At 44.9% G+C, this 24,202-nt stretch overlaps 1 protein-coding gene across 1 annotated transcript in view; it reads right to left on the bottom strand.

The window, feature by feature from the left end:
• Positions 1-24,202, bottom strand: part of LAS1L (LAS1 like ribosome biogenesis factor) — a 394,614-nt gene that overhangs the window by 348,532 nt on the left and 21,880 nt on the right. Inside the window, exons 2-3 of the mRNA XM_085608289.1 lie at positions 16,338-16,463; positions 7,776-7,845 (exon numbers count right to left, since the gene is read on the bottom strand). Of these exons, the coding sequence (XP_085464415.1) occupies positions 7,776-7,845; positions 16,338-16,463 (196 nt within the window). The remainder of the gene's footprint in view (positions 1-7,775; positions 7,846-16,337; positions 16,464-24,202) is intronic.

The raw sequence follows: 24,202 nt of genomic DNA on the forward strand, positions 1-24,202 counted from the left end.
CAACGCAAAAAGTGTAATTTGAATTTCACAGTGTTGGAGGTGTTGAGGTTTATCAGGTCTTCGCTGTGTTTGGTGTCCCATGTTGTTGAATGTGGGCTTATGTTAACTGTCACAACAGAAGGTTTTAAAAGATCCCAGACAGGGGCAGATCTGAAGTCCGGGGCATTATTTGTACAGTACTTTGGAAGGATGACACACAGACAGAAGCTGTAAGAAATTGATTTGGTTCAAACCGGATGCCAGGCATCTACTTACTGCTGTACTCAAAGCGGACTGTGTTTAGGCTCAGATCTGGGTCTTGTTAGGTGAGTGAAGGAACGTTAATATTCTCAAACTGCGTGTGGGTCAGAGCTTTTTTAATTAAGTGTATTTGGTGGCAGAGATCTCCCTTACAATGTCTAAAAATATCCAGAATTCCTGACTGGGCAGCTTACTGTCGGCCAGTGAGCAAGGAAGCATGGTGTCCAAGCATAAACTGTGTCCTGGGGCCCCCACCACAGATCTTTTCAGGCAGACAGGATGTCAGCCTAGAATGCACGCGATAACCGTGCTTCGTGGTGCGTTGCAGTGCTTCACTATTTCAGAAAAACAAGCATTTACAATGCAACGGGTCTCGCAATGGCATTATTATTTTGAGCTATTGGCGTTGTAAATGTCATTGTTTGTTTTTTCCCTTCGTGAAGCATTAATCAAATGGTGTAATGCAAAATGGCAATAGCTCACTTTGTTGTAATTGTGAAATCTATTGCATTGCATTTGTACTAGTGCGAGTTTTGTATTGTAAATTGTACTGGCTTTTATTAATGTGGTGTGTAGTGAAGTTCCCGGTTTTATATTTACTTGTAGAGCTGTGCAATGTTTGAAATAATAGGTCAGATTAAAGGAGAGGGATCTGGGGGTGAGCTAAAATGAGGGAGTGAGCCAGGAAAGAAGTAGAGAAAGGGGAGGGCATGCTTATGGGAGGCACAGGGTGAACACTAACAGGCATAGATGCAATAGACAGGGACGGAGAGAAGTGCACACAGAGAGTGAGAGGGTTTGGTTAGAGACATGTTATACAAGGGCAAAGAGAAACAGGCTTAAAGTTAGAGAGGCACACTCACATGCTGAAAGCGAGGGGGTTATAGACAGGCAGAGAACGAACAGTCATGAACAGAGGGAAACAGACAGACAGAATGGCAGTGAATGGAGAGAGGTTTTGGTGGGGAGACAGCGCAAAAGAGGGACGCTGGTGGATAGAACGGGCCAGAGAGGAGCAAAGGTTTCTAAAGAGGTCTGCTGTGCAAACCTTCTATATAAAGACTGTCAGATCAACTTCAAAATGTTTAGTGCACATAAACAACCAACAAAAATGATACAATCTCAGAATTAAGATAACTGCATTAACTCTTACAATGCATTTGTAAAACGTGCCATAGTTAATCTAAAAGTCTTGCATTAATACTATAATTGGAAATATTCGGTTGTTTTAGTATAAGACACTTTACCACAGTTTTTACAAATAAGGACTACATGAATCCCTTCTGTTAACACTATGCACCAAGTACATTACATAAACATCAGAAAATGCTATATGTATCCTATGCGTTGTGTCTATGTGATGCCTAGTTCAAACAGGTATACTCTACTATAGACGTGGGGAGGAGGGAAGACTAGTGCGCCAGAGAAGCCGTTATCGAGTGGCAGTTCCTATTGCAGGTAAACCCCACATTGAGGGAGGCAGGTAGTTTCAACGTAATAAACACACCACGCGCCATGCAGCTCGCGAGTGTGCGCCCTTAAACCTATGTACCATTATTGTAACCTCTGGTGACATGTACGTCTCTCTCTCCATTAACGTCTTAACAGGATGTGATACCAGCCTTAATTCGAGAGTCTTCTTGTGGTAAATGCCGGGATTCTGCCCTGGAAAAGGAGAAAGACCGCAGGGAAAACAGCAGAGAGCCGGAGCCCACGTCCCAACAGCGGGAGCTGCCCTGTAACAAGCCACCCTTTGTCCTGCCGCGTCCCAGGGGGCATCACTCCCCCTCGCCGATTTTTTTCTGGAATGGGGGATGGGGTGCAGCCGTCCAGACTCACAAGTGTGTAAACAAAGCCGCCACTTCCCACACAGGTATACTATTCCCGCTTCCTTCGCAACATGCCACCATTACACAGGGGTGGGGAATTCCTATCTCCCGACGCCCGAGAGATCTAGATTTCTTACAAGGGCAAGAGGTTTTAATTTCTAACTTGTCCAAAGGGCAAGTAGACAGTCTTACGGTAATCTGATACACAGCTGTTCAACCCTTTTGGTCACAGCCAGTTAATAAGGAGCTCGGAGCAGTTTATTGGCAGTGAAAGGGTCAATGCAAAAGCTGGGGCCTACACTTTAAATTTCCCCAGAGCAGAACAACAACATGATGGAGCTGAGCTCAAAGTTGCAGCTCTATATAAAACATCCACAGCACTGTCAGGTAAGAGTCTTTTTGCTTTCTCCCCTTTCAGTTTCTTTGAGCACAAGACACAGCCCCAGAACACTCACATCACTGGAATGTAAGAGGCTGCCTTAAGGGCCTCTTGGCTCCTGCTATGACTTCAACCTTGTGACCCCCTGCCTTCTATTCTGTGCTTCACCCTTGAGCCTCAAATCGGCCCCAAGATCCCTCCTCACCCTCGTCTCTGGGGGCCTACAGTAAAGCCCATGCTTTCCCTTCTCATGCAGCCCATGTACAACCCTCCTTTGCACTTTGCTTTGCCTGTACACCTTAAGTTTCACCCGGTGCCTGTACTTGCTAACTACACCCCACCCCCTCTGCTGCCCCCTCTGACTGCCCTGACCCTCTCCCCTTGGCCTCTCATATCTTACCTCATCCAGGGTTTAAATTAAAGTTCATTAGTTTCCCCATGGGGAATTCATGCAATCCTCAGGTGCACCCTCATTGCTCTCCTTGCACTGGGCCTCTCCTCTCACTTTGTGCCAGCACCAGGGGCATCTAAACACGCTGCTGTAGCAGCTACAGCAGCTGTGGAGTTCTTAATGGTCCTCTTCTTTCTGCAGGTCCAGACAAAGGTTCATAATTGGCATGAAAGGGTGGATGGATATATATACATGGATGAATGAGTGAAAGGATGGCTGTAAGGATGGGTAAGTGAAAGAATGGATGGATGAGTGCAAGGGTGAATGAATTGATGGATGGGGTGAAAGTGGATGGATGAGTGAAAGGATGGATGTAAGGATGGATGAGTGAAAGAATGGATGGATGAGTGCAAGGGTGAATGAATTGATGGATGGGGTGAAAGTGGATGGACGAGTGAAAGGATGGATGGCTGAATAAAAGGGTGGATTGATGGATGCGAGAAAGAGTGGATGAATGGCTGATGGAGTGGGTGGGTGGATGGCTGGGTGGAAGGATTGGTGGAAGGATGGATAGATGGGGGGAAGGATGGATAGATTGATGGGTGAATAGTTGAGTGAAACAGTGGATGGAGGGATGAGCGAAAGGGTGGATGGATATGAGTGAAAGGGCAGACAGAGGGGGTGAAAGTGGATGGATGGATGAGCGAAAGGATGGATGGATGGATGAGTGGAAGGAAGGAGGGATGGATGAGTTTGAATGATAGATTTGGAGCTGGAAAGATAGGTTTGGCCCCAAGGGCGTCTTGAACCACTCGCTTTAGCAGCCACAGCAGGGGTGGAGCTCTTGATGAGCCTCTTCTGTCTGCAGCTCGGCAGACAAAGGCCCATAATTAACGTGTAAGAGTGAGAGAAAGAATGGATGTATGGGTGAAAAGGTGGATAGATGAGTGAGTGTATGATTGTACATGTGGCTTGCAAAATAGATGAATGAGTGAAAGGATGGATGAGTGACAGGGATAGTGGATGGACGATTGATGTATTGATAAAGAAAAGGGTGAAAAGATAGACGGGTTGCAAGGTGGATGGATCAGTAAGCAAAAGGATGGATGAGTGAAAGGGTAAATTGATGGATGAACGGAAGAATAGGTGAGCAAAAGGATGGACAGATGGCTGAGATGGATGGATGGATATGTTTGAGGATGGATGGGTAGATTTGGATGCGGATGGGTGGATGGATGGATTGAAAAATAGAATGGTGAAAGCTGATGAAAGAATGAATGGAAGCCAATGTAGAGGTGAAATGCTAGATATCAGTGGGTGGATGAATGGGTAGATCTGCAGAAAAGAGGCAACATAAGGAAATCACTAGTATTCAAATACTTCTATACTATGAGCCTGACATAACCAGAGAGGCTATTAGAGAAGTGTGGCTCACTGGTTAGAGTAGGCAGACTTGGAAGCAGAGGTCAGCCCGGGACCAGGGTTCAAATCCTGGCTCGGCTGGGTCTTGAGTCCATAAATTGTCCATGGACTCGATAATTCTCGCTCCAGTGCATACTCGATTCATGGGTTCACACTCTGCGACTCTGGGCAATAGCTTGCTTAATCTCCACAATGGCCCCTCGCGGCGGGATGCCTGGCTTTCACCTTGTGGATGCCCTGCTGGGTTATCTCACAGGGGAATACCAGGATGGGTTCCCTAAGCAAGCGCTTCGAGACCGGTTGGTGATTTGCGCTATATAAATATCTGCACATTTACATTTACATTACATTTACATCCGAGCTCTTCTATAATGAGTGCTGCCATTATTTGATGGTGCACTACATGATGGTACCAAAGGGAAGTGGATTTTGTACAGGACAAGTAGATTTATGAAGCTACCTGTCCCATTAACAAGTAGATATTTTATTAAATTCCACACCCCTGAAATTACAAATGGTGATGACAAACTCAACAAACTGAGGCAGCAAATTACAACGAAGTAAAGCGCTTCCTCAATAGTTGGTGTATTGTGTGAGTGATGATACAGACCATTTCGCAACCAGCAACGACAATGAAGACAGACTCAAGGAATAAGCTATGTAATTATGTTCCATAAATAGGGTGCCTGGTAGCTGTCAGAGGCATGCACGCCCCTCCCAGAATTCCATGCCACATACTGCATGTGCAGAAAAGCCTTGAATTGCGCAAGCGTCTTAAGCAATGCGGGCAATGAGCCCTTGCCACTACGTGCAGCGGTGACCTCTCTAAATGTCAGCAATGAGCACGTAAGGGGCATGGCCAGTGCCCGCTACCCTCATATCGGTATACCTCCCAGCAAAACTGGTTGTACCTGGGGATCATGCTCTCTTACTGTACGTCGATAAAAATGTACACTGACCACTCAGGCTATAAACGATCCCGGTACCGTGGCCACGCCCTCTGCAGATCCACCTGGGTTCCCCCTGAGCTTCTCCGAGTACAGCCTCCTCCCACATCACCCTCTCGTGCTCTACAAACACAGTAAACGGTCTTCTCAGTTACTCCCAACCTGACTCCCTCCTCACACCCTAGTCACCTCGCGGAGGCACTGCAGACCATCCCTAAACACCTCACTCTAAGTGTACAGGCACTCACTTACTTTTCTGCACCGCCTCGACCCCTTCGCGATTTACTGTTGCCTGCTCTCTCCACTCGTGCCAGAGGGTTTACTTTGAGCACCGCAGGACTCGCTGCGATTCAGATACGAGGCGCTTTGGCAAAGCTGTTCGGTAAATGTGGCTAAGAGTTGTGCTATATCAAGAACATTTAAAAATAAACGATGTGCTGACAGATTCACTAAGATGATCCTCTTCCCTCACAATCCTAACCCCCCCCCCAACTCCCCTTCAAACAGTGCTTACTTGTACATCGTGTGAAAAGTAGCAATCACCCTTGTTCTCCCCCTGCCCCCCCCTATCTGGGTGGCGGGCGGCTCCTAAGAGTAATGTGTTTGAGCGCCGACGCGGTTATGATAGCTTTGACAAACAGCCTCTCAGCTTAGGTGAATTGTGGCAATATTTGTCATTAAATAGCCTGGCACAGCATAACCATGGGAATGTGTTTCAGTGGCTCGCGGTATGTGACAGATCGAGTGAGCAATCATTGTGCAGAACAGTGTGTGCGATAGACATCGTCGCAGTGAAACGCACCCGGGAAGGTTCCAGTTGCGACATATTTTCCACATGGAATCGATGTCTTTCAAGCGTATGTGTGTGTGGGGAAGTGCAGGGCTCCCGTGAGAGGCTCTGGCGTTGCCATTTCTTCTTAAAATATGTAGAACTGAATACAAGATTCTGAAACTTGGAAACCAGCCAATAAATTTGTATTTCAATGTTTTTAGATCGCTTCCGCACATGAATTGGGGGCTCCGTGAAAGAGCGCTTTAAACAAAGGCCAAACGAACAATGTTTAAAGGAGAAGTCCACGGAAAGCGGACAGGTCCCCTCTGCCTTCCTGGTGGTAGCACAGGCGTTTGAAAATTGGCATATACAACCAGGGAGCAGTAGGATATAATAGGTTAGAATTGAGGTGGGGGTCTGTGCTCCTCAGCACTAATTAAGGAACCGCCCCCGAGTCACGAGAGGGCAGCTAGAGCTCTGGTTTACCTTCTTTGTTTCCCCTCATCCCCCTGCAGACTCGGCTCGGCATCTGTGCAATGTGGACACTGCCGGGGATGGGGCCCGAGGCCCAATCCGGAGCACACCGTTAACCTGGACCTAACTTTCCATTTTACCGAAGTCAGCGAATTGGTATTGGCACCCGCTATTTGAATCGCTTAGCAACGGCACGAGCTTTAAATAAACCATTCTTCACCTTCTGCTTGATGACTGGAATTTTGCACGTCTTGGTTGTCTGGCCACTGTTGAGGCTTCATTTCTGTTACGTATTAAATGGTGTTGGTTAGTGTAGTTTTTCGCATTTTCACCATCTGCCTCTATTGATGTAATGTTATCATCAAACCTATTATTCTTTTTCTCGGAGTAATGGACTGTTCACTTGTTGGAACCCTGAAGGGATGTCAAGCTACGGGCAACTTTTTTTTTACGTTGTCAGAATAATACTAGTGAGTTCATTAAAAACCCAGTTTAAAAACCGGGCGCACAAAAACCCCCACAAAAAGGTTTGTGTCAGGTCAGGTACTCTGGTAACGGTTTTTCTAATGCTGCTGCCGTGTTGCGTGTTAATGCGTCATTTACAGCTTGACTTTAACTGTGGGCACGCACCACTGCGGTGTAAATGACATTTGCATCTGATTTCGGGTTAGTTTTTGCAACCGACTACTATCCAAGGTGAAAAATAAATAAACGGGAAGGTATGTTCGCAAATGTTAGTGTTGTGTTACATTTTATGCGGGCAGTTTTGCTCCTGCCCTGGGCTGCAAATTACGCATTGCTGTTTAAAACAAGTAACGTGATCACTTAACACGAGATAAGAATTTATTTAGAAAAGCATCTATTTAGAATACCAGCCTCGTCCTGTGCGCTAATGGCCAGAGTATCTGCCTTCTTCTGCATAACTGTTGTGCTCTGCTGAGGCAGAGAGACCGAAGAAAGGGGAAACGGTCTTCATTACGCTACTGCCCTGTCTCCTTTTCGGACGGCCCATCCGCACTGGATAACACGCCTATTTAGATAAGAAATTGCTTCACGACAGCCGTGAAGTAGACGAGCCAGTCCGGATGGGTCGGACGAAAGGGAGAAAGGGCAGTGGCTAAAAAGCATCATTTTCAATGGGAAGCCAGCATTTAGCATAAACGCTGACGCAACCCAATGAAAATGATGGGCGGGGCTTCAAGTCCTCTTCTGAATTCTCCTCTCTCACTATATGAGCAATGCATGCGCTGCAACGCTAGGCGAGACCTAATGAAGCAAGTAAATCTGGTGGGACTAAAAATGGAATAAACATGGCACTTACCTCATTTGCAAGGCGACGCAAGGGAATAGACACAGTTTTCTGCTTCCGTTCTGTAATCAAGTTCACAAACCTTAGATGGGAAGAGAGAAAATAAAATGTCCTAAGTAAATTAGGACAGCACTGCCAAAATTAGGATAGATTTCAGCTATGTCTGCGCATGCCACTAAGGTCAAACTGGTAAACAACAAACCAAATACTGGTGGTCAAGTAGTTTTTAAAATCAGAAAAACATGACACACTAAAGTGTTACAGAGATGATGAAACCATGACCCGCATTTTGACTCGATGATAGTTAAACAATCAAGCCTGAGATGGACCAGTTGCTCCAAGAAGTGATAAAATGTGCAATGCTCCGAGATGCAGAGCTGTCAAACACGTCACCAATGAAAAATAGGGCTTTGACAACATCTTCTGTCTCTCCTTGTACTTGCACAGTCTGTATTTATATCTTTTTCCAGAGCTATGAATGAGGCAAGCTAAAACATTTTCACAAGCCTGCAATTTATGACAATTAAGCCAAGCTTAAACAAGTTGGAAAACGAACACAAGATGAGTATACAGCAAAAACAAAATATTACATCGAAAAGTACCACACAATAAAAATGGCTAATAGTTTATTCAAGAAAGATTTGATAAGGAACAGTGCTGTCCGTGTGAGAGATGGTTTGGTTCTTGGCATGCTATGCTCTGGTCTCTCAGCGTGGTGTAATAGGGGTACACCTTAACTACTGATTCAGCAGGACTGTACAGGGTGCACTTCTGATTGGGTCCCATGGTGCCACTGTGGCTGTTGGTGGGATGCAACCTAAGTCTTCCACCCTGGTTTGGTCCCATGGTGCCACTGTGGCTGTTGGTGGGATGCAACCTAAGTCTTCCACCCTGGTTTGGTCCCTTGGTGCCACTGTGGCTGTTGGTGGGATGCAACCTAAGTCTTCCACCCTGGTTTGGTTTCGGGATTCGGCATCCATACGGGTGCCGAGTTGGGGGTATTTTTGAACGCTGCTCCCTACTACTCTCAGGCTTCTTCTGGGCACTGCGCTTCCCTCCGGATGGGTTTCTCTACCGCGGGTACGCCTGGCGGTCACTGTGCGCAACATTGTAGGGCTTACCTGTGACCCCCAGGCAGCGTCCCGCTAGGTTCTGTCCCCAGTGGCTCACACTGGGAGGGTGTCTGACTGCTAAGGCTGGTCCATAGCTAGGCTCCAGGTTTTTGGTCCCACGGCCCGGTTGATGTGTTCTCTTGTTTGTTGGTGACCTGTTGGACGGCTGACGGTCTGTCAAGCTTCTACCACCATGTACTCTCCTTCCCTCATCTCCCCTCCCCACCCTCAACTTCCCTTTACTTACCCCCATCACCTCTGCTGTTAATCTTGTGTCCTGGGGACAGTGGTGAGGCTGGAAAGACATTTACACTTGCTTTGCTGTCCCTTCTATGTTGGCCCTTACGCGATGTCTTGTGTGTATTCTTTCCTTGCATACTGCCTTGTGATGGTTACTGTTTCTACTTATTTATATTAAAAAAATAAATGTTGCGCGAAATATCTATCACTAAAAAAACAAAGGTTAAAGTAACATTATATGTAGGTGAATTAGGCAATCACAACATTGAAGTTTTGCAATAAAAGAAATAACTTAAACTTGCGCCCCCCATGCACTGCGCACTGCTTAGGACCTTACTAATGAAGACACCGATGCCATCATCCAAGGAGTGTACTAGTTTTTCTTTTGTTTACATAGTGTCGGGTAAGTACCTGTAGGAAGCTGGCTCCTTATATGATATACCAAATAAGATAGATCGTGCAAGGAGTCCAGGGGTTCCCTTATGAGTGGACAAGGACTTGCTCTAGTAATCCCAAGATGCTCTTCTAGGGGGTAGTGTGGTCGAGCTGCCTTAGGCTTAGAGAGGAGTGTTAGACATCTGCGAATGCACACAATAGTCAATAAATGATGCACACGACTCAATAAAGAGATCCACACTAATTTATACAAATAACCGGTATCTTGATATATGTATAGGCACCAAAATCAATACGATCAGATAAGTACATTTTTCCAAGAGAAATAAGTTTGCAATTAAACCGTCTGAACTTTTTCAAAGGTTGCGATGTTATCCCAAGGAAGGAAAAACAAATACGGCATACAAGTTCTTCGCAGCAACTTATGAGACCAACCTCAGGGACTTGAGGTGCATAGCGGGCAAAGTCCAAGGCAGCTGATCACCTCCAGCGGCACGAGGGTGGCCGGGTGCAGTGGTGCCAAACAGCATCAGGTGCCCAATGCAAGTCCATGGGGGTCAGTCTTCACCAACAGATGCTGCAGTATCAGACTGGAAGACCCATGGACTGAACCAACAGAAGATTCAAGTCTTGTGATGCTAGGAGAAGTGGGGACACCAATGGTCCTCTTCTCCTCTGGCCGGGGCGGCCAGGTGCAGAGGGTCTTGTAGATGTCAGGTTTTTCCTGTCCAGGAGCACTCACGGTTGAAGGGCAACTGCACGCTGAGGCTGCAGGCGACTTTGGAGAGTTTATGAGGGGTGAAACCACAGTGGACTGTTTCTGGAGGCTGGGGACCCCTATGACACCGTTGGTCCACTACAGCCCGGGCTAGGCGGCTCTGGTGCAGAGGTGCTTCCCGGTGTTGAGGTTTTGCAGTCTTGGAGCCTCACAGCTCAGTCTTTGGTACCTGCAAGATGCAAGGAAACAGCTCTGCTGTTCCATGGGAGTTCCTTTGTCTTTGGAGAAATGCCGGCAGTCCTCCCAGGCTTTGGAGGATCAGCAACTTGTAGGCCGAGACTACTTTGCCAAGTCAGTTGCTTCTTCTGCAATTCTTGCTTTTGCAGCTCTTCGGCCCTTCTTCCTTTTGCAGCTCTTCGGCCCTTCTTCCTTTTGCCTGAGGGTGGACACACCTGTCTTAGCCTAGCAAATTTTCCTGCCTGTCCAGTTGCCAAAGGGCTCTGGAAAAAAGAGGGCCAATTTTCTCTCCTGTGAGAGAAGCCACATTCGCATAACAGAGGCGGTGGACCCTTTGAAGCTCCCCGGCCTTGGAATACTAATCCACAGGTCATCCTGTGGGCGTGGGTACAAAGCACTCTGTGACCGAGGAGGCTTAGTTTATGGCCCCTGGAAAGCATAGGCCCTCACCCTTGGAGGTCAGCGACTCATCGCTGGTGGCAGGCTGGCTAAAACCAGTCAGTCAGCGCACCAGTGGATGTTAAGTTTTCAGGGGGCACCTCTAAGATGCCCTCTTGGTGCATGTATTACTAAATCCGACATTTGCATCAGAGGGGGTTTATTCATTTGAGATGTTTGATATCAAACATTCCTCTTTTCAGTGACGCCATCATGTAGCTGTGAAACATGTTTTAACCAGTGTCCAGCACATGCTTTTAAAATGATTTCCCTGATCCCTTGTACTGACAGTAATGGAAGTGACCAGTACGGGGGCCTATCTGCTCAGGCAGTTAGGCCCTACATGCAGTATAGTGCACCCTTCCTTAGGGTAGTAAGGCGTGCTGTAGGGGTGACTTTACTTCTACTACATGCAGCGTCGGCAGGCATGGCACACAGGCTGTGTGCCATGTTGTGTTTTCACTTTTGCCTGCACCAAGACACACAACTTGCAGTGGCAATTTGCATGAGATGGTGAGGGGCCCCTTAGGATGGCACAGTTTGTGCTGTCGCCCGTGGGGATCCTCTTTAGTACCTCAGGCCCTAAGTACCAGGGGTGCAATTTATTAGGGTCTTAGAAAAGGGTACTAAAAGCATTGCCAATTGGGGAAAACAATTGTACAGTTTTAGGAAAGAGGTCTGGTACTGGGGCCCTGGTTAGCAGGAACCCACTACACTTGCAGTCGAAATCTCATCGTATACCAGGCAAAAAGTTGGGGAGACCAGGTCAAAAGGGCACTTTCCTACAGTACCATATTACGAGTCTACCTAATTATGTACAGCCTGGGTCCAGCTAATGGGTGTAAGTGTTTACAAAACACATCTGTTCCTAATGCACCGAAGGTGTGTAGAGGTACTGAACACTTTATAAATCTTTGTATTCAAGAGTAACTGTGTGCAGGTGACAGTTGACTTGTGTTCATTATGTTTCACACAAGTGTTTTGGTTCTGCAGAAAAAGTTTTCAACAGAAATAATATTTCACATAGTAGATACTAACTTTTGTAAGCAGCCTTAAATTATTAGACAAAATCGTGTCAGCATGACAATTTCTATATAACAAAAAAGACTGTGTGCACCAGGTACTAACCTATGTACATATGCTTGATTTGCTTGAGAAGATGGGCTATTTGTAAAGTTTTCACCACAGTATGAAGGGTGCTGGTAGTAGGATGCTCAGCACACTCAGATCTTGGTTATTTTGAGCAAATAGTGTCTTTTTTGACAACTGACGCATAGAGTGTACAGTGTTCTTAGTAGATACTTTTTAAAACTCTGTGTTGCGTTTCTCATGAAAGTTTCACAGTTTGCAAACAGAGTAAACTCTCTCCATAGAGTAAGTGCTGTTTACAATACCCAGTTCTCTACTGATATCAACTTCACTTCTCAATGTAGGTTTGGTGAGTTTAAGGTGTTTAATACAGATAAAAGATTTCCATAGTAGGTCATTTGTTATGAAACTGACATTCACTATTTTGAGGATTTTGACTTTCTGGAAACAGTTGTGTACAGATTGAACACCATACTCAATGAGGGTTTCCTATATATCGGTGTTTGATTGTTAATGTGAACTAAACAATGCTAGCTGTAACGTGCATGGTATAGGGTCAATGTTGCACATAAGGCATACTTTCTACACCTAAGGGAGTTGTATCTGTGATGGCAGTAATGATGGCTGATATTCTTCTGAGCTATTTTGTACTTACTGCCAGGCCTCTAAGGCCATACTAATTTATAGAGCAATAAACAGGAAAACAAAGCTTTAATGATGTCATCAGGGGGCCATCAATGATATCAGTGATGTCATTGAACATGTCATAAGTGATGTCATATGTGAGTTCATCAGCAGTGCATGGTGGGGCGCAAGTCATAGTTAGTGCTGCTAACAATAAATGGTGAATTTGTGGGGGGTTTTTTGCTGTTCAAAACGTCAATGTTGTCACTGACAAATTCACCCAACTATAACCTTTGTTTTCTTCAGGGAATTTTTAGGTTTCTTAATCATAAAGTAATACTTAATTACCATACATAAATGCAACCCCCACTCCATACAGCCAACCCATTGCAATGGGGGTTTGGCCATAGGCCTTCGCCCTGTGGACACCAACCCCAGGACCATTTCTAAAAAAAGAAAATTAAAAAGAAAAAGAAAAAAAAAAAAAAGGGGGGGGGGGGGGTGGAGTGGTGCTACCTCCCCAAGGCTCTTTAGGCCCTGGGGACCCCATTCGCCAGGGACCTGCGTTCGTTTGAGGGTGAGGGGAGCATGCAGCCCCCTCCCCAGGCAGATTTCAGTCAGGGTGACCCCCCTTCCCCGGGGCCTGTTTTTTTTTTTTTAATTTTATTTTATTAAGGGGGACAATTTTGGTCTAGGGACTGGCGTAATTTTTATGGGAGGGAAGAACGCGGCACCCCCCAACCCTGGGCCGATTATGGCCCCAGGGACCCCATCTACCAGGGCCCTGTGTTATTTTTAGGGTGAGAGGGCCTACGGGGGCTTCCCCTGGGCTGATTACGACCCCGGGGACCACAGCCCATTTTTCATTTATTAGAGGGAAGTGAATTTTTACGGTGGGGCCTCTGGTCCCCTACCCGGGCTGACTTCAGCCCAGAGGCGCCCCATGCCTGGGCAAGAAAAGGCGGCCACAGGGGAGCCCCAAGACCCGTGCAGCCTCAGCCATCTCCTCATATACAGCGGGAGCCGCATTGCTCCCATCCTGCAGGGAGCAGCTCCTACTGCTGCTCTCTGCGGGTGGGAGCAATATTTCGATCTGTTTCCTTGCCTGCATCACTGATCAAAAGTCCGCTTCCAGACAGCAGTAGCATTTTTTAAGTTTCCGCCAGCTGTGAGCAGACTTGGTGTTTGGTCCCGGCTGGCAGGAGTTTTGAATATGCTCCCACCAAGCGAGAGCAAACACAAGTTTCCATGCCCGCATTACTGTAGGCAGGAAAACCGCTATGTCCCAGGACCCAGCATCTGACCCAGCCATGGGGACGGGGATCCTAGGGCCATTAATGCCCCTGGCGTGCCTCTGGAGGTACGGGAGGGGGTCTTAACACCCCTCCCTATGTATGCTAAGTTTGGCCCCGGAGGTGGGTTCCCCAGGCCCTCTGGCGGCTCAGGGAAGGGGGCCACGCAGCACCCCCCCTCCCCTTTATAAAGTCAAACCCAGGGGAGGCTCCCAGGGCATAAGCTATTTAAAATGGTCCCAGTTGACATGCTTTTGTTCCCGCTCCTGCAAACGTCTAGCGGGATCGCTGCAGTTTTTGCAGTTTGGTTTTCAATTTTGGCCACGGGATGAGGGGGTGTCTCTCTAGGCCCTCTGCCTCCCCCTTGGAGATTAGGGAGTCAGAGTATCCCTTATTTTTTATCTTCAGGACAGGGGACTAAGTCCCCGAGTCCTGAAATGGAAGCAAACAAAATGTTTCTCATGTTGCTTGCAGACAATTAAAGCGCTCACTGGAGTCTGACTCCCACAGGAGTGAAATAGCACTAGGGAAATAAAGCTCCCTGAGCCAATCGGAATGCTCTATTTTTAAATTGGTGCTCCAGCAATTGTCTCTTTCTCTCTCTCTCTCTCTCTCTCTCTCGCAGACTTAACTGCCAAAATATACAATTATTTTTTATCCTAAATTTCAAGATCTAGCTTTCTGCCAAATTTGGTGTACTTCCATTTAACAGTTTTTACTTAAAGAAGTATATGGAAAATTTGAGGGGAATGAGTGTTTTGAGACCCCTCCCCCCCCCCCCCCCCATTAACCCCCCTTTTTCCTCAGCTTCCGCTAGACAGATCACCTTGAAACTTTCCGGAAAGGAGTCGAGGTTGATGAACGTTTTTTCAGGGCCAGTTATTAGCAAACCAAAAACATTTCTTTCTATGGAAAAGTGATCGCCACTAGGTAATGTAAATAATTCCCAGCTTTTTGTTGCTCTTCATTTCCAGGAAAGCTTAAACTCTGTGCTTTCAAGGCTGGCTTTATGTGGAGGTCAAGTGGTTGCTATGGTCTAACACTGGGCCAAATAATGACTCTTGGATTTCACACTTTCATAAAACCATGCTGAGAAACCAGTCTCTTTAGATAGACCATGTGTGCTTAAGTCAGCGGTGACTTGTCTCAACTACAGCAACTAGACCTACTCTGCCCTTTGAGTTGCACTTCTGTTAAATTTTAAAACGCAAGGCAGGACCCTGAGAAAACACTATTGACATTGCCATGGTAAAGGAAATCAGCTTCATTGTTCCATAATCCTTTAGGAGGACTAATTCGGAGAAGTAAAAACACGAGTCTTGAAAAATAGTGCTGTAAGTGCAAGGATACACCTCACCTTCTCTCCCTTAGCAGCTGTGGGAAAAGTACCATCGTTCGTCAACAACCCTAGCCCTACCTGTGGGAAGAAGGCATGCAATGGTGGCCTGGACGGAGGATAACTCACTAACAATGGTGCCTATTAGTCTGCTTGGGTGGGCTGTGTTTCCTTCCAAGTGAGTCCTCCTGTCCTCAGGCCTGGGAGCGGAGCAGACTATTTTTCAAGTACTGTAGTTTAGCAGGAGTGGTGGGAGAGGGAACAGAGTGACACCACTATACTCTGCATGATCAGCTGCATGTATATGAACCTCCTGTAGGTTGCAGCATGAGAGTACAATTATTGATGTACGGCGACTGAAGTTATGCGTTTGTGCAGTGCCACATCAGAAGCATCTTCCTGCAACATGAAACATAGGGATTCATCTCATGCAATCCCTTCTTAACCCGAGCATTGGACTCAAAAGTCTCAGCAGGCACAGGTTACTACTCCCTGGTTAGCTTTTCAGGAAGACCTAAGCCAGCTCTAGGGTGCATAAAAAAAACACATGCTGCACCATGCACAAAATACTTAATTGCTAAATCCAATTGTGGATGGATTATAGTTAAATGACTTATTTTATTGTAAAAGTAAAATCCTGACTTCTTGCATTTCTGGGTCTTACAAATCAATCAGATCTTCAGAGTAATTAATATTTTCAGTTGTAAACAAAGAAGCAAACCTTGACCAGGACTTGATACTAGGATCATGTGCATTTTGACCCACTGCTGGAGACAACTAGTACAAAATGAAAGAGACTAATGTAATAAACTAATCCGGTGGACTTATTTAGAAATACAGTTAAGGCTGATCATTGCTTACGGATTCTAAGGTAAAACTAAAAACAGCATTACAAGAAATATAATTGGACAGAACTCTGGCACGTTATTTATTTTGGGCTCCTGGTACAGAAACCCTCGCAATCACATGCAGTATCCCACGAATCCTGGTTACATTATTTAAGGTAAAGCAACCCAGCTGCAGCCAACCTCTGCTCAAACCATGCACATCTGTAATGAGCTACATGCATTTTCGGACTTTTCATTGCCTTACCTCACCAAAGCCAATCCATACACCAAGAGAAGTGCATCTGTCCCAGCGGAATTGGTCACATCCATGATTTTACAGCGAACCAAATCTGCAGTACACTCCACCGCAAAAGGCATGCTACTGCCATACCTAGGGTAGAGATGTAAGTGAAGAATTAAATTAGGCAAAACTGTGATTAGAAATTACCTCAACAGCAAAGAAGTAAATACAATATGTATATTGACATATCCAATCGTAATCGAAGGAGTGGTACAAAGGACTCTTTAGTATTAAAAACAAACCTCTGTCAATCTGTGCTTACAGCGTGCTTTGTCCATCGTAATCGACAACCAGAGTAACTTTAACTTCTTACCGGATGGGTTTATTCCCTCACTACCCATAAATAATCCTTAGAGGGAACGTTTTTAGTGCATTTAAATGCCATAATTTGTGACTCAGTTTCATCATCTACAAGAAGTATCAGTACAACAATGATGATTTTTTTATTAAAGAATACTAAAACTTAGGTATATTAGTTTTCTTCTGTGAAGGATGGAAACAGTTATTTAAAGTAAAAATGTGAACTTCTGAAATCAAAGTTGTCTGAATGTCTCGCTCCACATAACTTTCCACATCCAAAAAAGTGAAATATAATTAAAGTGGAAAAAATCGCAAGATGACCATGTCTGCTATATTCTTATACCCTTGCTTATTTGGACGTATAATTACCAAGTTTCAGGTCTGCCTGAAATTGTGCCCATTATCCCACAAGTATGGGGTCAGATAGGTCATAGGAAAACATTCCAAAGCGGAAGGCATATCGGAGCCAAAAAAACAAAACATTTTTCATGTTAAAAATGCAATTTGTTCATCTGTCAGATCCCTGCATCCCAAGAAAAACATCAACACCAGTCACTTATGAAAAACATACCCTGAAAACACGGTTACATGGACATTGGGCGAGCGAGCAAGGGATCTCACACGAGTAGCCGTGATACTTGCACAGCTTACTGCAACTTTGGCTGATAATTTTTAGTACCTTTTCAAAACTAATGCAACTAAAGATTGTAATGCTAGTAAATATAGTGGGAGCAACTACAAAGGGTCTACGTTTACCACGACTTCAGACGAACCCTGCACATTACGTTTCATACAGTAATGTGTATAAGAAATTACACTATGTTATGGTTCTAGGGTTTTACATATATTCAGACACATCTGACCTTCACTGGTCCTCACAGAGTCCCAACAATAGCTATATCTAACCTTATACGACAAATACCATTCACAATTTTCAATTTGCCATTAAACATTCAAGAAAAGCCCATATTCAGTATTAACAATTCCATGAACTGAACCTGTGCTGCAAGAGCTTCAGTTTTTCACATCGACTAGGAGGAATTCTGACCCACTCCTTTCAAAACGTTTTGACCCTGGCGAAGTTTGGGGCATTTAATTATGCACAGCTCTATTTCAGTTCTGCCATAGGATCTCAATTTGTTGCGGTCTGGACTTCGACTCGGCCCTTCAAAAATCCAGAAACTTTCAAAACCATTCTGTTATAGATCTACTTGTGTTTTCGATTATAATCAGAGATGGAGTTTATTTCTATTTTAAGAAGATTAAGGGCCTAATTGGCAGATATGATACTCCATCACAAACGTGGCAGATGTTCCACCCACAGTAGTACAACTGCATTTGAATCAATGGCATGTGTAACAAGCTTTGCCATAGCCAATAGGTCTCGCTTTTGGGACCTTATAAGTATTTAGTTATGCAGCAGAATATCCTTGGTGCAACAACACCAACTGTTGCATGGTTAAACACTTATAAGGTCCCAAATGCGAGACCTATTGGCTATGCCAATGCTTGTTGAATATTTACAGGGTTCAGCCAGGAGCTCTTCTCCTACACTTCTGCCATGCACGGCAGTCGGTACAAAAGACAATGGTCCTGGACCTATATTTTAAATCAATCAATGATTATGATTCAGCATATTTATAAATTAAATACTCAACATAAAAAGTGCAAAAACGACCACATTCTGGATCACCATGTATTTATTTAAATCAATTGGTGAAAACCAGACAGTAAGTAAGTAATACAAATAGCAATTTGAAAACGGGTTGCTCCAGAGGGAGACGTGCAGAGAAACAGGGTGCTCGAGAGTGAAGTGATGAAAAGAAATATTTAAAAAGAAATACATAAGAAATTTTGATATGTCAAAGCAAAAGCAAAAGGAGACCGGTTACAAATCACCGTCCTTACATAACCTGGCCAAAATACAATCACAAAGATTTTATATCAGTTCAGACTAGAAATCAATTCTAGGATGGCACGTGGAAATTAAGATTAACCCCTTCAGTGCCCGCCCCTTTCCCCGCCCTGTGCCGGCCGTTGCATTAGCGGGCGGGGTCTATGACGAGCTGGACTCGTCATGGGCACAGCGCTACCGCGGCCCATGACGAGTCCAGCTCGTCATGGGCACTGAAGAGGTTAATGGTCCAGGCTGAATTAGATGGGCGTCGACGTTTCGATCCGACTTGTAGCCAAGAGGGCGATTAATTCCTCGGCCTTGCGGATCTTCATCAGGACAGGGCGGGGCAACCTAAAATAGGATGGGGGACCTTAGTTTTCAATGAATAGAGACCGGTGGCGTCAAGATAATTAATGCGATTCCATGCCAACTGCTGGGATAAAATAGAACTAAATTCAAAATAAAGCTTAACATATAACGTCTCCCACCTAAAAACCGCCAGTATTAGCGCTGAAATATTCCACATGTCTACAACTCGCCAGGAGTCTAGAATGCCCCGACTAAGCTTAATGACTCTTCAAAAGGACAAAAGTCTATTTCACCCCCAAGTCAGACACTAATGTTAGCACGAAGGTTAACAACTAACTATGGATCTGAAAAATACCAAGCGTTTGCCTGGAATATTATCTAAACTTGAGGATGGCAAAAGTAGCGTTTAAAGGTAACTCTATACCAAATGAATGTTTAGCGGCCACAGACACGGGAATATTATCTAAACTTAAGTAGCGTATAAAGATAACTCTATACCATTGAATATTCAGCGGCCACAAACAGGGGCAGAGTTTGTACTTACTAGCGTTGAACATAACTTTAAAGAGCTCCGGGGGTTAGACTGACTCGCGCCTCAAATCCGCGACCGTCTCCAGGCTTGTGAGAATGCCTAATGGAGGCGGTCAACGCGTGGGCGTATTAAGTCAGTTACCGGCAGCGTAGGACATTACGTGGTTGGTGTAGAAAAGAGAAAGGGGAGGAAAGACTCTCCCGGTGTGATAGCAAACACGGAAGAATAGTTGGGGCAAGGTTGCCAAATATCAACAAAACACATAATTGAATTAGACCTTCGAAAATAATAATAATTGTACAAAAACATCTTAAAGGAAATAATTGACAAAAGAAACACTACAATGACAATACTCTGTACAGAAAATGACAATTTTCATGTTAAAACAACAATCACAATATAAAACGAATAAACAACATTGACAGGCATAATAGTCAAAAGGCATCTCATTATACTATTAAAAGACGTACCAAAAGGTAACTTGACTCAATAGTGTCCCACACTAGATCCCTAGTGTACTATATGGGGAATGTATTGACCCACTAACTATTTACAAACATAGACCTGAATGTACCATACCAAAAAAACAGATCCCTGGTGTAGTCTAATGGCTCGCTACCTCAACAGTAAGGCCAATTTCATGTATTAGTGAGTACAGACACTTGCCTGCTGATCTCCTCAAATTCATTTAAACCCCGGGTAACTGTATCCAGAGAATGTATCCATTTGCACTCACGTTTGTTGAGCACAATGCTTAAGTCACCCCCTCTTGGGTTAGGTTTGACCTTTTCAATGACCCACCATAGAATAATAATAATAACATGGAAAAGTGGTACGTTTAAATCTGCAGTCCACACAGCCGAGACCGACAACCCACCGCCCTAGGATAGTGCGAGGAAATGTAAAGCAGCATCGCTTACCACCCTCTCATCTATTAAAGACAAATAGACGAAGGCTGGTAAAATGAACAGGGAAGTTAACGAAAAATGCTACCACCGGCCACAGCTTGCAGTGCATGTGCGCGAGTGGTGCGCGTGCAGCAGTAATCACGCCATATGGCGCCTCTGCTCAAACGCGCGCACATGCACTGCAAGCTGTGGCCGGCGGCAGCATTTTTTGAAGCCCTTACTTAAAGTCTCGCCAGACCACCGCAAGCGCTGGGTCAGGCGAGACCTAAAAAGGGATCTTATCAGAGGATGGGGTATTCCTGTTATCCAGTAAATTTATGCATGAGCCTTGCAGTCTACAATCGTTGTTTCAAGAGCTGACCCCGGTAGAATCTATTGACCTACCCGACTTCAGAAGACTTGAAGCCAAATTAATCATAAAATCCATTGACAAGAAGGGAATTTCTCGGATTTACAAACCTCTTTTCTTTAACAATCCGGATTCCGTAGAGGAGTTGACGATGACAGCTGATCAGGTGTGTACGGAGCAGCAAATTTTTGCTGTCTTGATCCAAATGTGACTTATACAATTCAGATACTTGAAACAGTTGTATTACACCCCTGATGAGACTGAGCAGGAGGGGAGTGGGGTCCTTGCGCCCTAGATGTGACTCAGATATGTACATTGAATACACAAGGTCTGGGGTGTCCAGTTATACAAAAATACATGGGCTATTCAGTGAGGTGATAGCAAGGCCAATTGACATGGATCCAAAAGTAGCTCTCTTGGGGCTGATGGACAGTTTTGTAGGTCCACAGAAGCAGAGATTGTTTGTAAGGTCGAGCTTGCTCATCGCAAACAGTGATATTGTGCATAATTAGAGATTAATTACCCCATTCCATCAAGAACTAAATAGTAAAGGGGATGGATATTTGTGCCCAAGCAAAAGAAGCTGTGCATGAGGGCAGAGGCTGCCTGTGGAAACATGCAAAGCTACAGGGATTCTGGGTGGACTAATAAAATGGGGCCACAACTGACTGATATTGTAGAGAGGAGTACAAAGGGCTAATCGTGTTGATGTATTTTATTTTTCTTTGATTAGTTATTACTTGAGAGCAGTCATAAGCTATGAAACGTGCATTAGAAACTGTATGTTAAGTGTGTTTTCTTTTGTAATTTTACAAAAATCTTGAAAATATTGGATTAAAAAATAAAGAGTGGCTCTCTGGTCATTCAACAGTTGTGGAAGCTGGACATCACCAACCTCATCTGGGTAAGGAAGAGAAAGTTGTGTGCACAGAATCTACACTCCGGTAATGTAGCTCTCTTCTGTTGGCTTCTATCCAAAGTAGTTAGGTCTGGCGGCTCCCGCCCTTAAGATCCTCTGGGTGTGGTCAGGCAGTGCACAAGCAGAAATGCAGGCATTGCATCTTTTTGATCGGACCAGTATTTTTGGCTAGCTGCTTCTAGAGAGGAAATGCCCAATCATAGGGTCGTGGAACACATCTTCTCCAGATAAACCCAGAGGACTGCACATTTTTATGGTGTATGCTCTTTTTCCAGGACCTTGACTGCCACCCATTAAGTTTCTGTGCCACCCACAAAAAAACGTAGTTTCCACAAAATAATACCCAATGAAGTCACTTTCATCCTCTTAAAAGCTTAGCCCTGTAATGCCGATGACTGGAGGAGTCAGTTAGGATTTTTGGTTGGTGGGTTAGCAGAGCAGTTCAATAGTGGGTTGCAATTTGGCAGAGTCTTGCTTACATAGTCTGTTGGTTTCAACACATACCTAGAGAGCGCACACAATAGGAAATTTGTAGTTTTGTATATAGTTTTATACTGTGAACAAGACCAAACAGTTTGTCATGTGGGTGAGCGTCCCAGAAAATGTCAAGCAGGGCTTGCCAACCAGTTCCAGAAATCCCACATGGTTATGCTGTTGGCCAATTACTATGACCTCCCAATAGTCCGATGGCCACCCATCAAGCAAAGCACTTGTCAATCTGCTTTGGAAGGAAATGAGGCTGCACAGAGAATTTGACTGGCACATGTCAAAGGCATTTGCTGTCTGGATCTGTGAAAGAGCTTTCTCTACAGCTCAGGTAATATTTGAATCCATATGTTCATGCTGTTCAAACCTGTATTTATGGTTCTTCAAAGCAAAGTCTTTCTTAATGGGGCGGGCATTCTACGGAAATGCAGCGAGCTGGGCTTGCACTACGGACCATGGTTCCAGAATAAAAATGTGGACGCAAGTTTGCAAAGTTTAACAATTTGCAGCTGCCTTTAATGCTCCCAAAATGCCCTCTGATTCGATGAAAATATGTGCAGAAGCCTGAAAGTAATATTGATGATTCTTTGCTTTAAAAATGAAATGAACACAAAAATAGCAACTAGAACAACATTTTGCCACAGTACAATTTTAGGTAGCAAATCTGTGAGGCGTCGTTTAGTAAAATGTGTTGGATTCACGCTAGTAATTTCAAAACATTAGTAATGGAAATGGAACATTAGTGTAAAACCTGTTTTGGCAACATTATAGGAAACTTGACAAACCTGCATTGGCAACGACAACAGGTCTGGTTCCGATTGGCGGCGCTGTTTTTGTTAGTCAATTCGCATTTGGTTTATAGTTTTTGTAAAACTTTATTGTTGTGGAAGCTGCTGGGGTCTCACCAATGTATTACAAAAAGCTGGCTAAAAGTGTAGGCCTCGAGAAATCTACTCGACTGCTTGCTATGTATGACAAGTCCGATTTCATCAGGGCGAGCTATATTTAGAGCCTTCTGTTCACTCAGAAAGGGAAGGAGCAATAAACATTCCTTTATCTTTTTTTTTTTGTTTGAATCTGTTTATTGCATCTTTGTTTTACATTTCTGTACAATACAATAGCAGGGCCAGAACACTAAGCATGTCATACAATAGCAGTGCAATGTGATAAATTCGTAGCGCCACAATATAGCCGAGTCGTAGAGATGAGATGCACTAGGAAGCCTGGGAGACTCAGAGCCGAGTTCCAGTAAAGGATAGGTGATCTATCTTTATTTTAGGTGCATATGCACAGAGACTCCAGTATGGCAACTCCTGCGGTATCAACAACAGTGGAGTACAACTAGAGTCGTGCCCGACATTTGAAACTGAGCTATGAATTGTAGTAAACTTGGAATAATAAAACCCAAACAAAACAAAGCAGCTCCCACAACTCATCCCCTGCTTTTCGTACGTTGCGTAGTCACCACCATGGCATCCTGCAAGAATGGGAGAGGGGGGGGGAGGCGGGGTGAAGAAAGAAAGATAGACAAGGGGAGGAGAGAAAATTATGGAGGAGAGGGGGAAACTACGATCTACCTCATCATGGCTATTACAACGTAGCATAAAGCGGTATTAAAGGTCATGTCATGACGTGGAAAGTCAATGGCCTAGGAGATAAAATTAGGCGCACTATGGTCCTGTAATATCTACACAGACACTCCCCCGACATAGCTCTCCTGCAGGAGACACATTTGAATGGCAACAATTATCTGGCACTGAATCGGTTTGGATACACTCTCCTAGCCCATGCAGGATTCACGTCATGCTCCGGGGGGTGGCAATCCTCGCTAAGAACACATTACCTTTTCTGCCGCAGCATACGTGGCAGGACCCAGCAGGGAGATATGCGGCACTCAGAGAGTCATAGGAGGGCCGAACTATTAATATTTGCTCCACCTACATCCGCCCGAGGCTCCACGCAGAGACCCTTACTGAACTCAGTAACTTACGACTAGGTATGCCCCAAGGCGTCCTCATACTAGGCAGGGACATGAATGCTACAATGTCAGCAAGATAGGGCGTCCCTCCCCTACCCCCTACCCCCCCCCCCCCCGGGGGACGAGATCACAGCCATTGCGTGCTTTTGCA

The sequence above is a fragment of the Triturus cristatus genome, chromosome 5_2 (assembly GCF_964204655.1).
Source record: "Triturus cristatus chromosome 5_2, aTriCri1.1, whole genome shotgun sequence".
Taxonomy (NCBI): Eukaryota; Metazoa; Chordata; class Amphibia; order Caudata; family Salamandridae; genus Triturus; species Triturus cristatus.